The sequence below is a fragment of the Varroa jacobsoni genome, unplaced genomic scaffold (genome assembly GCF_002532875.2).
Source record: "Varroa jacobsoni isolate VJ856 unplaced genomic scaffold, vjacob_1.0 scaffold_38, whole genome shotgun sequence".
In the NCBI taxonomy this organism is placed as follows: domain Eukaryota; kingdom Metazoa; phylum Arthropoda; class Arachnida; order Mesostigmata; family Varroidae; genus Varroa; species Varroa jacobsoni.
The window spans coordinates 203646-220931 of NW_019212940.1; the positions used below are offsets into that span (position 1 = coordinate 203646).

The 17286-nt window shown below is 37.9% G+C and overlaps 1 protein-coding gene across 2 annotated transcripts in view; it reads right to left on the reverse strand.

The window, feature by feature from the left end:
• Window positions 1–3409: 3409 nt before the first annotated feature.
• The window catches only part of LOC111259861 (synaptic vesicular amine transporter), a 26354-nt gene continuing 12477 nt past the window's right edge, over window positions 3410–17286 (reverse strand). Inside the window, exons 3-14 of one of the 2 annotated variants that reach the window (XM_086968096.1) lie at window positions 11197–11386; window positions 10526–10646; window positions 9997–10129; window positions 9314–9583; window positions 8767–8964; window positions 8347–8477; window positions 7807–8036; window positions 7337–7427; window positions 6470–6549; window positions 6035–6318; window positions 4580–5356; window positions 3410–4192 (exon numbers count right to left, since the gene is read on the reverse strand). In XM_086968096.1, coding sequence (XP_086824222.1) covers window positions 6255–6318; window positions 6470–6549; window positions 7337–7427; window positions 7807–8036; window positions 8347–8477; window positions 8767–8964; window positions 9314–9583; window positions 9997–10129; window positions 10526–10646; window positions 11197–11386 — 1508 coding nt within the window. In that variant the 3' untranslated portion in view covers window positions 3410–4192; window positions 4580–5356; window positions 6035–6254. Of the gene's footprint in view, window positions 4193–4575; window positions 5357–6034; window positions 6319–6469; window positions 6550–7336; window positions 7428–7806; window positions 8037–8346; window positions 8478–8766; window positions 8965–9313; window positions 9584–9996; window positions 10130–10525; window positions 10647–11196; window positions 11387–17286 lie in introns of both variants that reach the window. The other variant, XM_022832190.2, reaches the window with a different exon arrangement.

The following is a 17286-nucleotide window of genomic DNA, read 5'->3' on the forward strand; positions in this document are numbered from 1 at the left end:
TGGTATGCATGCAATTTCTCTTTTTATAAAAGAGTAATCTAACTTTTACATTTAACATTACAGAACTGTTGCCTGATTTTGTGCAAAATACATTCACCGCACACAGACTAAACAAATATCAGTCGCGACGAAGTTTTGCTCACACCTGTAAAAATTACATGGAAATGCGTATTTAGAATTATATACTAAACTAGCAAAGTTTTTGGTTAGATCTAACAATTTTTAAAGTATTTAGACTACCCACCGTTGTACTGTGGTATTCGAGTGATTAATTAACAGTATTTTTTTAAAACGTATGCCCCGATGACAGAGACCATAAAAGTATTAATTATTAATAACTATTAATTATTTATTAAGTATTAGTTTCCCTGTGCTTTTAATGAAGCTCTGTTTTCATTTTGTTATTTACCATTTTCTTAAAAGTTTTGGTTTCTTTAACCTTTTACTGTTTACATTCTTATATAAATTATTCAAATATACTCGGTTTCACATAACTGCGTATAATTTAATGTTGCAGTGAGCAGAACTTTACGTTATGTATAGGCTCAAAAACGGGGGCTTTATGCGAATTTATAAAAAAAAATGCTTTTTTTATACTCCCCGTTATTTCGGCAATTAACTTGTGGCTTGGAATCATATAACATTTTCAATCTATGGTAATACACTTCTACAACAATACGAGGCCGCACTTGGCTAATATTCTAAGGATCGCTTTACAAGAGCTTACATGGGGCGGTGGGTGGGGGGGGATATCTTGCATTCACCATACTCTTCAGATTTCGTACTTGCAGATTATAACCCTTATTGGCACCCACTGGCAAATAAGGTTAACAATGACTAATAATAATACTAATTCGAGATAATATAGAAAATATTAGTTTTGTATATATATATCAAAAATATGTCCAGATAACGCAAATATGTTAATAACGACCTTGCACAATTCTAGCACGCCAAGCTGTAGTTCTTCACCTTTTCCTTTTTGCTTCTTTTCACTCACTTCGATTATCCTAGTTTTCATCATATTTCGGATCACCGGCTACCCAAACGTTTCTTAAATGAGATTCTCTATTTCTTGTTGAAGTTGAATTGCACGCTTTTTCTTTATGTTCAGCTAGGTCGTTGTCAATGTCAATTTAGACGTATTAGTGAACGATATATAATTAACCCTTGCAATAGGTTCAGACAAGTCTGGTTTTTGTGCTTCTAAAGGTAGCGATCACGCTCCCCAGACATCTGTTTTCGTTGCGGAGTCTCAGGCCGACCAAACTCACTGAAATTAGTGTAAAGCTATCCTCTAATTCTCGAAATGTTCGGACTATACAAATGTACAAATAAGGTCGAGAAAATGAATCGTTGATCGAAGAGGGATTTGTGGTGAACCGACACATGTTTGCCTGACAGCAAACAGCAAAAGGATGCTTGTTATTGTTATCATTTCGTGCACTACAGTATATTAGGTTGTTCAGTCTAAAATTAAGGTTAGTTTCTTATCCTAACATGGTGCTATTTTATGATGGTGCGGCGATTCGCGGGTTTTATTTCGTTTTCTAGATGCATTTGTACTTTCTGGATTGCAGTAAGCAATAAAGAACAGTCAGAATGTGACCTGAAAACAGCCTTATGCCTGCAATAGCTTTTGGTGCCGTTTTGATGGTCTGGTTCAGGTGTGATCCACTAAAGTTTCATGAGTCCTGGTTTGTGGACTACGGCTAAGGGTTGCTGTCAGCGATATCACACGACACCGCTCAACCTCCTACCACAAGAAGATCGTTAGCAAAAGTGTAGAAATTACAATGGAATCTTCCTATTATACACAATATTTGCTAAACATTATTTCCGCAAATTATCATTTTTTCAAGATCTCAATTACTACTGTTTATATGAAAATTACTCAAATTTTAACATAATACGGACATCATATTCAGAGACATTATAGACGCTCATATCCCAGATTCCTACAGAAATGAACTAAGTTATTATTCAAATCGTAGAAAATCATGAATGATAATGGTATATACTGCGATTAAAAATAGAAGAACTAGCCTTGTGAAAATAGTTTCGAAACATTAGAGTTGATTATCTCGTACTTGAATGACTTAACATATTGAACCTTCAACCTGATGAGCTTGAAGATGGTTCCTCCAGTGTTTATTTCGGAGGTAAATCAGAATGTACAACGAGCTACTTTAGTTCTAGCGATGACTGAAACAGTGGCAAAGCTGATACCAAAAGCTAGTATGGCATAATTCCATTTTTAGATTTGGACATCTGTATAAAAGTTTTTTACACAAAAAGGTATCAACTTACACAGTAAGGATGAGAGTCATGAACTGGGACACCACATCGTTAAAAAGATCTAGCATGCAAGCGAAAACTATTTCCCGTGAGAGAAGATTGCTAGTCACGCCAGTAACGTCAGAGGAACGCATGAAGGTTATGTAATTGCAGGGCCCAAGGAATGCGTCAAGAGAACCCTTGAACACAACAAAGATACGGTGAGCTCGTTTTAAATGTGGTGTTTGTTCTCGTGAGCCGCATCGCACAAGGTGTCGAGGTATACATACTCTGACGAAAACCATGTCGTCCGTGGAGGATTACTTTTCGATACTACAAATAATGGACCAATGTCTTGCGTAGTGTTGATAACAAGATTTTGCGGTACTAGCTTTTCTTGGCTATGTGTCTGTGTGATGTGCCAATATTAAGATCTCGTGTTGCTTACAGACTTCGTAGAAACCGACTTTTGACCAGTCAAACGGGACACGTCCGTTTTCTAGGCTCACATTAGACAACACAATTCAGCAAAGCTTGAATCATACTGCATCCTCTAGGCGAGCGTCAAGAGCGGGATGAAAGCATACCTCTTCTGTTTGAGGCGATAGCACGCAATACTTTTATGAATAATATCGATCGGGACCGTTGTAAATAATTGAACTTTTCGACATATGATATTATTACTACCCCACAAAGCTTACCAATGTTGCCTTTGTCAGGTTTGTTAATAATGCAACAATGAACATCGCTGGGCGTGCCGATGAGCGATCAGATACGGGCAGGAACAGGTAAATCAGTCGTCAGTAATAACTGTTGGCACTTTTGAACCGGCAATGTTGATAACGTGCGCTAATTACGTGGTCAACGTTCTCTGTCAGAGTAAGCTCGAAAACGACATTAACGTGTGGGCGACGGAAACTTTGAAGCCATCTTCCGATAGTGTAAGGTCTGGGTTTTTTACTCATAGAATACAACAGAGACATTTCCGTTGGTCCTCATTGAGTTTGCTTGTAATAACGAAATAGTAGAAGAGGTCCGTATGCTAAATTTTTGGCTAGTGTTTCCATTCATATTTCTTCATCATACTTTTGGGCAATATATGAATACGGTGAGAAAAAATGGAACCTTGGTCTTCATTTTGCTCTTCACCATTTCTTTATTTCCCATCTACATTCATGACTTAGTTTTCATCAACGTCGTCGTTAATTTTTTTTGCAAGCCACAATATTCGCTAATTTTTATCAGTATCGTGTTCGTGATTCACATTATTAATATTAGTATGCATGGCGGAACATATTTCACTATGGATTTATATTTCGAATTTGGCGTTTTGTATATATATATATATATATATATATATGCACGAATCCGTAAGGAGAGGCTCAGTAATGTTGGTATAGTGTATAATCCTATACATACAATACTAATTATATGTAGTTATTTTTCTTTGTTAGATTTATTATTCATTCGAAGAATGAGTTGGTGGTCTGCAAACTCTGTATATATGGTTACAGTGTTCACGAATAATAAGTGTGTCTATATCTACCTCTTTGTCGCTTCACCTCATCATTATTCTTATCACCACATGGTTATTATGCATAATTATAGTATATGTATATACATTTTGCGCACTTTGTCATTATATTACGTATCCATCGTCCATTGACCTTGGCTGTGTGGCGTTATCTCACTTCATTAATCAGTACTTTTCAACAAGAGATGTTTGTTAAAGAAATGTGCCACACTTGTGTAACGGTCGATTTGAATAGAGTTGTTTGTGAGGTCCGCTTCTTCAAGCTAGGCAAAGAACAGACGGGACAAGACCTGAGCCAGCCGTGCGTCTTCTGGGTGTCTGTCGATTAGGACTATAACAAAAATAGGTAAAGACGATCCAGTCCAGCCTGTTTAGTTACACCTGCAAAAAGGCTTTTGCTTTGGTCGAATACTAACCAGCGTGTATAACCTCATTGTCTGTCTCTCGGACATCGTCATCACTGTTACTATTATTAAATTATCCCTGTCAACGACATCGCATTGATTCTAGAAGAGGGATAGGCACGGGAAGGCCATGGCTAATTACACAAACTGTTCAATTAGTGTATTTTCTCCGTAAGAGGACAGTCAGTAGAGTTAAATGATTTCTATTGGTTATTAATAACGGTATCGTCATTATTATTAGCAATGTCATTTCTAGTGTATTTTTCTAAATATTTTTCATATTTTTACTATTTATGTATATATCATCATCGTTGCTTTATATATATACTTATATATATATATATATATATATATATATACTTGCGTAAGTAAAGTTGGTGTTCCAACGGAACGCGATCACTTTCATGTCTTCGGCGCACGCGGAGAACATTCATTCCGCTCTAATAGCGTCTGCTTTTCTTTAGCTGCCAATATGTCATACTCGGGTTTCAGGGAACATAAATCTTTATGTTGTTTCATGTTGACATAGGACTATATTACTTACCAACAAGTAAATCATCATCATCAGTACTGTTCAGTTTTTTTATCTGTCCACGTTTTCTATAATAAGCAAGTAATCAAATACAGCAGAAGCAACAGTTAGCTTCTCTACTAAGCCTGTTGTCGAACTTTACAGCTGATCGTACAAGGAAGCTGTCATCATTTCAGCTTTCAGCACCTGTTGCTTTTCAATTGAATTCCGAAGCCGATTGTAATGTGTTCTCCCTTAAGCCCAGAAAGGAGCACGTCGGGTAAAGCTTGATGCATTAATGGGATGATTTAGATCAACTATCTTGAAGTTTTAATGGCGTAATTGGTTGGTTTGCTGTGGTGCCTTGCAGTTGTTTTCTATCAGCTCAGATAAGTTGACGTATCATCATTACGTTATTATTATTATTGGTATTTCTTGCGGAGCCTCAGCTTCCCTTATATATAGCCCATGTCACATCTGTTGGCCACAGAGGTCGCCAAGTTATTTCATTGCCGAGTAGAATCAAATGTTCTTCATATATACTTCCTAGAAACAACTCGCGTCTTCGAATATATGTTCTGGGTTTCGTCCTGTAGCAGCAGGCAAGATGCACTCATTACGTGGTTTCTCCTTACGGAATGAATAAATAACACATGGAATTTACCTTAGTACCGTGTTGTTTAAACTAATGCTGTAGATTTTAGAATTTCTATTGATAATGGTTCCTAAATAGGATTTTAAAGAGTCGAACTTCAAAAACAACCCATTATTCTTCCATTATTTCACTCAAACGGCGGGTAATAGTCAAGAGGAGACGCACCAACTTCTTAACGTTCTAATAAATTCATTACTTTTCTTTATGTTGATAATAAGATCATCCACTATCAGCATTTATGTAGAGCTGCGAACAATATCTTACGGTGAGATGGGTGGGAAATCCGAAGAATTAACGGTTTTTTGAGAGCTAATTAAAAATGCACCGCACGCCTGGTGACACTTTTGACTGTACTCATAATACGGCTATCGACAACTACAGGCAACGGAACAGGACATGGCACACAGAAAAATAGGCATAATATTTACGTTGTTATAAACTAATGTATTGCAAAAATGTAACGTTAATGTAATGCCAATCAGCGATACAATTCCTATGAAAATAAACTTATTGGTTGGTTAGAGTAATAGAGCCGGTCGGCCCTTGACCTCAACCAAGATTCCACTATTTAGTATACATAGAATAAGCATAATCTAGAGGACTGGCTCTAGAATATGCTTTCGTTATATACATATAGGAATTATTGCTTTTACCTCTTACAGGTCGTGTCGATCGTTATCTTCTAAGCGCAGACCGTACTTATAATATAATAGTAGTATACGTGTAGCTGATGAAGTATCGGGTTTTGGTTTAACAGTTCTAGTAATTTATTGGCTTCGGCAGCAGAATGAATTCCATTCTTTTTTGGTTGGTTTTTTTTTGTCAATATACACAGACTGCGCTGCATCGTTATATGTGACTGTTACTATTTGTTCAGTGCACGAACTGCTGTTGTTGCGGCTGAAGCTGGATTTTCGATTGATTGTTGCTCATATTACTAGAACAAATAGATGTGTAACAAGTAAGTAATTTATAAAAAATAAATATGATTATATCATGGTAATTACAGCAGATTGAGATGTTTCCGGTTAAGATTATTACACATTTAATAAAACGCTGGATACTTTTGAAATGAAAAATTCCTGTACCTGAGCTTGGTTTCCTCAATGGGTGATTCTTCGTTGGTGTACGTGTCGTAACGAAGTGTCGTGGAACCCATCACCAGTGACTGTGACAAAAATTTTAATCAACTTAGTCAGGTAATCAACATTAACAGCGAATTTTATCCAAGTAGACAAAAGCATTCAATTTGTTAACAAGTAAACCTTCGACAAAAAAGCACCTCCAATATTTCTACATTGTACCAATCGCGGCCTAAGTTGGATATCTGTGTATTAAACGTGTCTCAAAAAGCATACGATAAGTGTTATTACTATTGAGATGTACCAATGATTTTTTATGCAAGAGGGAGTATAAACACAAGTAAACAGTACTTGTGTTCGAATCATCACATACGTTTCAAAGTATTAAATTGATTTCAACGTTACAGTGACATAGCGCAGGGTTTCATTTTAGTCAGGAATAGATAATTTAAGTTTATCGAATTAAAATTAAAAACGGACAACAGTAGGACCGTTACCTGTATCTCGAATAGCAATCGATCTTGCTTCATAAAATAGGTTGTGGCCTAGCGCGAAGGTATGAGTTAGTTTCAATCCCAACTAAAACTGTTGTAGATACAAGTAATAAGTGGAAAACAAATCCAAATGTGTTATGGGTACTTAACACATCGGGCTGTCTACTCCGAGGAATAGGGCGTACACCGATAATTTTCGCCGCGTGATTTAATATATTATGGTGGAGAGAAACTTGTAAGGTTGTATCGGAGATGGTCGGTTCACCAGAATAATTATCGAATAGACATCTTTAGCTAATTATTGTTGAAATACTAGGCTGGTCGGGTTGTTAATAATCAATATGGTTGGTCAATGAAGGTGCTATGGGCAACAACGTACGCGTCCCTCGTCTCTCGCAGTAGGCGGGTCGCGCAGCACGAATAGAAGCGGTGCATAGCAGATGCAGACAATTCCCGTCAGGTAGACCAAACTAAACGAACGTAAAATTTCATCAAATGGTTAGTTAGTTAGTTATCAATTGAATTATCAATTATAGACAGCAAAAGAATATGAGGCGATAAAACGCCAAATATAAATCATACGTTGAACCTAAATTTAATTTACGTGGTGATAGCTTAATATTTTTCATCAGCCAACGAATTTCTAATGCACACTTGTAGAATCGGTACAAGATTTGTTGAAGGTAACTTTGTTTATTATGTCCGCTAATGGCGGTACTGTCTAAATCAGTGTACCTACAACAAGCTCAAGCTTTTCTTTCGTATAAAAAAACATCCTATCCGAATCGTTTAGTAAGTATTGCTGAAGGATTATCTGATATATGACGTAAGTTCTTAACTGATACTAACGCCTTAAAGCCCAAGGTCTTTACGACTGTCGAAGAGACGAGTGGGCCTAGCACAAACCCAACACAAAAGGCGGCGTCGCCTATAGCGTATACCGATCCATAAACCGACGTATGCCTAATATCGACCAAGTAGCCAAGCATCGGCATCATCGATGAGTCCACCATTCCAATGGCGAACCCAATGCCCGCGTTTGGGAGAATTAGTTGATTTACATTACGAGCCATCGGGATCTGAAAAACAATGAAGAGGTCAGTACAGCTATTCCTCTTTACCATCTGGCTGTCAAATTTGCGAATATGCAAAGTTATATGATTCCTTAAGCTCTGCAAATAAACACTAGTGATTCACAGACGCGATAAGTACGCGAGATATAAAACTGACTTAGCTTCGAAGATTAATGCGAGATACTTCTCACGAAATATATGTATCTGCCTGCTCCCATAGATAAATACATGCTGGAAACTATCAAGCAGTTCATAAATATTCTATTGAGATATTCATCATCGTATTGTGTTTTCAATTAACTATGTGTCTACTTACGCAGAGCAGAGAGAGTCCTATGATGATGAGGCCAACCATGGTGGATAACCAACGACCGAGTTTGTGGCCTAAAGGGCCAAATAAGTTCGTGCCAATGAGGTACGAAATGGAGGCCGGCAAGAATACAGCACCTAAAGCAACGCCCCCAAGGCCGCAGGTTAAACTAGTTGGATCATTTTCTATAGAATCGTGGTTAACTTAATGTGATTTTTATTTTCATTTGTTTCACTAAAAATAATTAGTTACTAGAGAAGAGCTGTGTTTGCCTTGAGAATTACTTTATGCCTCATTCTGCGCGACCCAGTGCAAACTTTCAAACAGGACTGACCAAGTCATATTCAGAGTAGGTTGTTTTCTATCTCAGTGGTACCTGTATATTTATGCTCCAACTTAGAAAAAATTGAAGGGCGGTAATCACACCTTGTTGCCATTTGGGCGTGTGCATAGTGTCCATAAGCCATAGGGGCAAAGAAGGTTCGAGTACGGCGATACCTAAGTTGGCAAATGTAATCGCCCCAGCGGCGATCACGATGTACGGGTCACGGAGCAGCTCACTTAGAGATGCCCCTTCAATATTTCCTTGGGATATGGACGGCTGCAGGATTGCCAACTGAAGCACTGAGGAAAGAACAGCAGCAAAACCAAAAATATTACAGGCCATCAAAAAATAGGCTCGAACCAGCTTATAAAGGGTAATATATACGGCAAAGCATTTGCAAATGCGAAATCGAGCCAAACATTATAATTGTTGCTGAAATGTAACACAACGATACAACTTTTCTTTTCGATTATATTCTATGTAATACGATAATAATCATAATACCACTTAACACGTATTCAAGTGTAGATTTTTAAGCGGATATTTACTATAGTCATGATCACGCAGTTACATGGTATGCCATATGCACATAAAGCATATACCCAAAGCGTCCATTTTGAATGTCCGTAATGTTCATCTCATACTTACATCCATCAAAAAGCGTAACGGCCGCTAAGACCAAAAATGGGGCAGATCGTGACACAAACTCGTACATGATACCGCCATAGGGTGGCCCAATCATGACACCCAAAGCTAACCCAACGCCCATAGCAACGGCCATAGCGTTTCCTCTTTCGCGATCATCAGGAAACTTATCAGCGAGCATGCCCATGCCGGCTACAGAGGTACAAGCCGATCCGACGCCTTGCAAGGTTCGTGCGAAAAACAGGGTACCATAGGATGCTCCAATAGCGAACACTATAAATAGCAAAGCACAATGCACTGTGAAAACATCGATGCTGAGACTTGAGCTAATAAAATCTGTCTTAACTTGCCCTGGCTTAAAGAACTCACGTTGCTGTCACTGCTGCTAAAGCCTGTGATTTCTGGCCAGACTAAGAAAAGATCTCCGTAGCGACACTGTGATAGCGTAGTTACTCATAATGAGCTGCTTAAGAGAAAACTACAGGAAACCTTTTTGTTTTGATTGTTCATTAATAAAGAACATAACATGTCTAAGTTAGCGGCGGAACTCTATTTAGTTGATCTTTAAATGATGATCTATATTAGTTTAATTCAACAGTTTTGAATAGAGTCCATAGAATCTCAGTAGCTAGACAAGAGATGGTTGTACAAGTAGTCGCACGAAATTTTTTCTGGCAGGTACGTACCGAGCGTAGATAAAAACATAATGACGAAGCCGGCGAACATAGGAACTGTATACCCGATTCGATTAGTAACTTCGCCTACCAGCGGATTTATTAAGGCTTGAACGACAGGCTTCGAAGCGAATAATAATCCCACCTAGAATTTCAAGCAATACATCGTTTCGAGTATTACCTAGTCCTAAAGATTATATAGTTCAGGATAAACTGGTTCATGAAAATAAAAGACAAGAGGAAAAGAGCTATTTTCTTTATCTACGTGGATTAATTTTAGCCTCAACTGTGTAGCGAACTTTGAGAGTGCAAGTTACATTATGATATACCCCAGTAGAAAACAGCTTCCTCCCCTGATTATATGCCGCGTACTTTTGATGCCACAAAAATGCTCTCGCTTAGTGATTCGACGAACTCTTCTTGCCTAACGAAAAGCTTCTGGCGCATCTATAATTCTAGTATTTTCGTAGGTCGTTTGCAACTGACGGATCTGCTTCTCCTACAATCTAAATACACAACATTTAATATGAACCATTCTTACCTCAACATTTTCATCTTTCAGCATCTCGTGCCGAAGATTTTCTTCCCGTTCTTTCTGCCTTCGGCTTTCAGCTCGATCAGGTTCTTGATCAGGGACCAAAGTTGAGCCACTTCCGATTTCGCTATATCATTTTTCGACGTAAGGGGAGCTCGGTTAATAATCCATCACAACTATGGACCTGATGGTCTGTAGGCCAAATCCTACAAGCGAGGCTGGTGGCCTTAAACCATAGCGGGTGCATAGTGTCGGGAAAACAATTCAACGATTTTTGCGACTTGATTGAGGGAAAGAATTTTGATACACAACATTTTTTCTGTCGTCGAATATCAGTGGCCACTCCGTGGTTTTAGGCTGCTTGAAAAATACGGCTTCGTAAACTACGATAAGAACTTACGAGAAAAAGCTATTTTTTAACTTAGTCAGACTGTATAGAATACGTATTTTAAATTAGATAGCGCGTTTTATAGCATCGAGTAATCCAAAATTGACGGTTTCATTCGTAACTAGATTTTCAGTAAAGGTATTAATGCAAGTTGTAGGACTTAGTCAAGGAACGAGCATTGCTTTACAGATAAAGGCAGATTTGATTTTTTTTTTTAATTCGATAGACTGAGCAATCCGCGCAACCAACATGAGTTAATTCCAGCTACGAGTAATTCAGTTAAACCTACATAGTGCCGCTGGTTGTGGTCCGCGTAACTGTATTTATAAGATCTGGGCCTGGAATATCTGTGGCGTTCTCCCGAGACATAGTTGATGTCATCGTAGTAACAGGAAATGCGGTTGTCTCAAAAAATGTTTTATTCTCTTCGAGTAGTTCCCGCTTGTGAAGTTCGTATAGAAAATCTGGAATAATTGGTACTGGAAAAAGCAGCGGAGTAAAAACTAAATTAGCAGATGAAAATGATACGGTCTTCGTGCGTTTAGTCCTACTTAAGTTACTCAAATTATATTAATATGATGACAGTAGAAACTGTAATCTACTGATTGTCAGTATACCAGCCGAGTTCGTTGATGACGAATTAGCTTGTGTACTCTTGTCGGATCAACTATTCTTTTAGCATTTGAGCCTTTTTTATGTTTCCCTTGGTTAAAGATTATAGAAAGTTTTAATCGGAATTCACCATCCCTGAGGCTGGTACTTTGTCTCGTCTGTTTGTTTTGTTACACCGAAATTGATCTAAAGAGCAAGTATATAAAACTTATCGTTGGCCGATCCTTTTTTTGGCTTAGATTTAATTTGGTCTTAGTTCTCGTTATTAGATCTAACAATCTAAATTCATTAGCGAAGGCGCTTTTTTAGCTTCTGCATACACGTAGTCTGTACAGAAAAGGCTAAATACTATAAAGGTATCAGGTATTGCATTCGAAATGATGTGTAAGATGAAATTGAACTTGTCTTTTATATTTACGTATTCAGCCATGCTCGTTTATAAAGCTCTTTGGTTTTCCGCAGCTAGACTAACATGTATTTATCAATTCGCATAGTCCTTAAAAAGCCATCTTCATTGAAACTTGCGGGTGATTGAGGCTTTGTATTTATCTTGCTCCTGAGATGATTTCTCCCTGACTGTGTGTGCGTGTAGGTGTTCGTTCGTTTGAGTAAAAGGCAGATATTGGCCTCTCTGCTTCCTCATTGATTTGAGATGTCCGGATGACGGACCAACCCTTTGTGCCCCTTGTTTTCATAGCTTACCCATCGGCCCTCTTCTTCTTGCCCCCCTCTATTTTTATAATGCTGTTTTTTTTCCCTGTCTGTGTCATGTTTCATTGTTGCTTAACACTCTCTAGGCCTCTCAAGCCCCTACCCAGTGTATTTCGCTGTTGTTGTTATGTGTTTATAAGAATGTATTCCTCAGTGTTTACTTTGAGTGTATGCGTGCGTGTCTTTCCTAACATCGTAAAATCTTTGTACGTATTCATGTAAGTGATTGTGACTGTTCCCGTTTGCTGTGACTGAGCGATTTGGTCTCACTCCGTATGATGCGCTATGCAAGAGAAACAATATATGTTTTTTCTCTTTTTGTCAAGGCTAGTTGGCAAGAGCCTACATATTTTGATTTTAGTCCGCTTTGTAAACTTCTGCACACGTTGATATATAGCAAATAATGATATTCAATAATTTTAGATGGACGTGTTATGTATACGATTCGATAAGCAATCACTTAGTTGTTGTATAGAAATGAGCTACAGATTGATTACTGCAAATGGAAATGTGTTCAGGAAAAGGACTTACAGTTTCGCCAATTTTTGTCGTCACTGACACCTACTATATCCTACATAAACCTCTCCTAAATGAAACGAAGTAATTGGGAGGCTACATTCTCGATATAGGGAGTGAATACATCATGAACGCCATTATAAGAAAGGAGTTAGTGCAATTAAAAGCAGTCGGTATTCGTGTAGAAAAGATTAATTGGACGATGCTAGCTATTCTTAAAGGCAGGGTCTTCTGAAGTATAGTGTGATATTTTGGTAATGAAAAACTGGCAGTTGGGAACAAGGTAAGTATGACATACCCAACAGTAAAAAGAAGGTTATTAGTAGTGGCGGAACTTCGAGCGGCTCCCACAAAATGTCACCTTCTCCTGTACATATCTCTATAGCCATAGAATAAGTAAGGTATTCCACGCATTGGCAAGACCAAACTATAAAAAGATTCTTGAATGATTTTCTACGTATGGTATATATGCCGAATCTTAAATACTACGCTGCCTGCTACCTCTTCCGAGGGCGAAGCCGAAAAAGAAAATGAGGAAAAATTATGAGTAATTACTTTGGTCGTTCTTGCTTAATACTTAATCACGAAACAAATTGTAATGGTGGAAAAATTTCCAGCAGAGTAATTGGAAATAAGTTTGAAATATATCTACGACTTGGTAGCTAGTCAATACGTATTTTAGTTATACAGGGACGATTCTACGCTTGTAGCATTCACAAGAAAAGTTCCTTCTAATAGCGTGTGGACATAATTGACATTTATCTAACACCAATAGGATCACATTAGCATCAAGAAACCAACTTTCCAGCACCAAAAAGCTTTTTGCTGGTATATTAGAGATTGCTACTTCGCGATTTTAGATTTAATTTCTTATAGTTCTTGCTATGAACTGTGCGTGTTGACCAAACAGAAACGAAACGATACAAAAGCTAAAAATAATAAACCAGATATTTATACTGCACTCCGCAAAAAGCCAACTTGCTATTATATACAGACCCTTTCAGTTTTAACTTGTACAAGGATATCCGATAGAGAAATGACCGACTGTCTAAAATAATTTCCTGCGTTTCGAGTCCCGGATATTCGCAGATTGCGAAAATACGACACAACACCAGCAAATATAAATTATAATTTGAGGTCGATCTGTGTAGCCTCAATCTTGCGCACTATCTTCAGGGCCTATCTCTCTACAGTTATTTTTTATACGCGTAGAATTTATTCTGAATCAAGCATTGCGCAGTCTAAGCCGGTTTTAGCTCAGTTTGGCCCTAAGTCAGTCTTCCTTTATACAAAAGGCTTCGTTGGACTCGATCTCTCGCGAAGTTCTGTTCGGTCATCCTGTGTAACACGTTACACGTTTGAGATGCTTATCAAAGTATTAGCATGTAGATGGCCCTTTATCTATGGTTTTACCTTTATTTTTATTAATGGAATGGTCGTCTTGATTCTCCTCGATCTACATTTTTTTATCTGACTTATGGTAAGTATACATCATACCAATTATATCTCACAGTGACCCTAGCATACTCCTGCGAAGTCTCTAGAAAGGGGTCTTAGTACTACAAGTACTTACTGCTATCTGGTGGCGTTTCCTTCATGGGAAACAGCGCCACCCATATGTCTTCCCCATTATTGGTCAGAGTGTTCTTCTTTTAGCGTCTCCTAAACTTCGTCTCCGCTCTTTCGCCCGAGTGGCTCTTACGGCTTTCCCACTTGAGGCTCTAACCTTTCGGTATGGACCTAGTTTCCTCTTGCGAAGTTAGCTAGCAGTCACCACCCTTATCGGCACGGTTTCACAATTAGTCTACGGGTTAAGACAGACTTCAAGAGGAAGGAACCATGTAATGCTATAGTTGCTGTAGAACTCTTCGGTTCCCGGAGGATTTTCTATTTGGTTGTGCCCGCTTAGATCAGAATGGAGTATTCATTCTCTGTCAATTGACTCTATCGACAGTTTCTGTTTTCCTGACAGGATCGACTTCACTCAGGCGTCCAGCAACAGAGCAGGATGTCAAGAGGAGACAGAAAAAAGACGAATCCAGATACGATTCTTAGACAAAGCCGTCTTAGAAAATTAACATACGTACACTACGTACGTAGGTTTAATCATAGACCGTAGCAGCCTGAATTATAGTTATTACCATACGCAGGCTAAAATGAGAATCTTTCTTATACATTATTTCTAAAACTGTATCCAACCAAAAACAAATGATTCAGCAAACTTGTTTGCATCTGCTAAAGGTGTCATCACCGTCCAGCGGGACCGTGGCTTTAATTCGGGCCCTAAGCTAGGTAATTAGTCTTACTTAAAAATATTATGGTTTTAATACGAAACTAATTTAAACAATATTAGTCGGTGTAAACTAGTTTATTTGCTTAAGTGTCGCTCAAATACGCTACACAGGAAAGATCAACGTAATTAAATGTTGGCCTAACAGCAGGCTAGAGATCCCTAGAATGCAAGGGCTTGTTAAAACAGGCAAAAGTAAAAAAAGTGCTACAAAAGCGTAAAGGTCTTAAAAGCCCTGATACTGCGAGTCGTGGATAAATACGTGCCCATTACGACAAAGAACTTGTAAATCTTCTCCCAACTTGCTTCCTATACGTATGCCTACTCTTCTCTATTCACTCTATGATAATCTCAATGATTTGAGTTTCATGTCCGGTATCGCCGTTTGGCTATCTATAAGCCGCAGAGCCCCCAATACGGAACAAAGTTTGTTTTTGTTTGGGTTTCCACATTTCATGCAAATACGTTACCCATTAACCTATCACCGGGACATAGCAAGATGACCTGCCAGCAAATAATTAAGGTGCATGTATGTAAGGAGTTTATAGAGCTACGCAATTTCACCTATCTATCTTACAATAAAAAATTTTAGTTTAGGTCTAGTTGCAATGATTATGTATGTTCTATTCGAGATAGATGAGGAAACAGAAACTTCAAGAAATTTAAAAGGGTCCAGATCTAGACCATAATGGCTAGGCTTCCTGGTCTTTCGAAACTTATACGTCAGCAGAAAGATGTGAACGACAAGTAAAAAACAAGTGCACTTATACTGTGTAAACAGACAGAAAATGTTTAAAGGTTATTTTTTACAGTTTATAGCTAAAGAAGAATCTGCGAACGAACTCATAATGCTTGATAATTCTAACGTTCTTGTTTACAGTAGGGAAATAGACATTTTTTTTCACTTTTTATTTTCAATTGCATAACAAAAAAACCATCTGCCCAGCTGTCGAGTCTCCGAAATTACAAAAACAACCGTGCAAATTTTCTGGCACTATTATCAAATAGTACTTGTATTGCCTATAAAGCGGCGGAGATAGAAATCGTATCTTGAGACGCCTTCGCTTCCAAGGTGATCAAATGGGTCCCATGAAAAAGGTGTTCGTGTCTTCCCCAATTTTGTTTCAGACGTCTTTAGAGCGCTTCGGTGAGGTATTAGAAGTCTTTAATTAAACCATAACACAGGAACTTATGATTGGCAATTGGCAGATTTCATGACGTATGGGACATTTTATATAACAGATTCAATAGATTACTTCAAAATTTCGCAAATATGATTAAATCTGTTATCAATAGTGTAAATAAGTACTTTATTTGATACTAAGAGCAGTCAGAGAACGCAGACTATAGTTGGGTAGTCGGATCTCAAAAAAGGTTTATTCGTAAAAAATTACCAAATTCTCAACGATTCGCTGTCCTCGTGAGTACTGACGCCGGTAGAGGACATCGTAGGAATCAAAAGTGACTTAGTGTTTGGACGTATCTTTCCTGTTATGCAATCAAGAGAAATTCGTTCGACCTGATAGGCCGAACGATATCTTTATAGCGTTTTTATAATATAGAAACACGTCCTGGATATCTCTTAGCTAGGCCTGTAATCTATTATCTAGGTATGTTAGGCCATATTTTACGACTACGTCCAATTAGATAGCATCGATTTTCGCTACCATTATTCCGTAAACCCATACAAGAAATTAAGCCTACGAAAAAAAATGTTATTTCTGCACATGCGTATTGTAAGAGTCATGTTAAAAGTTTACATGCCGATACCGTACTACAGTGGAAAAACTAGGTTCCTTAAGAAACATATTATTCACGAAAATTAGAAATATTTTTTTTCACTTACTTCAATAAGTGCGCTTTTTTATAATACACCATTTCAGCCATAATAATAATAATACACAAATTATTCTACTAATAAACACGAACTAAAATAATAAATTTACACTAGATTTTGCCTTTGGCAATAAAAAGTTGCAGCATCTTGTAAAGGACGGTTCTGCTCTCAAATTATTCAGCCCAAGTCTGACTATTCAATTTTATTGTAGTTGATCGCCGAGCCATAGACGCTTTTTAGACAGCAAAACTTGCAAACTTAAGTCACATTGTATTTTAAATCGATATTTTCACTAAGCGCCTTAACAGACAACAATACAAGAAGCACACACAACGACTTTTAGTTTTTCTAATCATCTAAATATCGCTACAGCATAGTGTCTCGTTAAAAAGCATGTATTCGTTGAAAGAAAA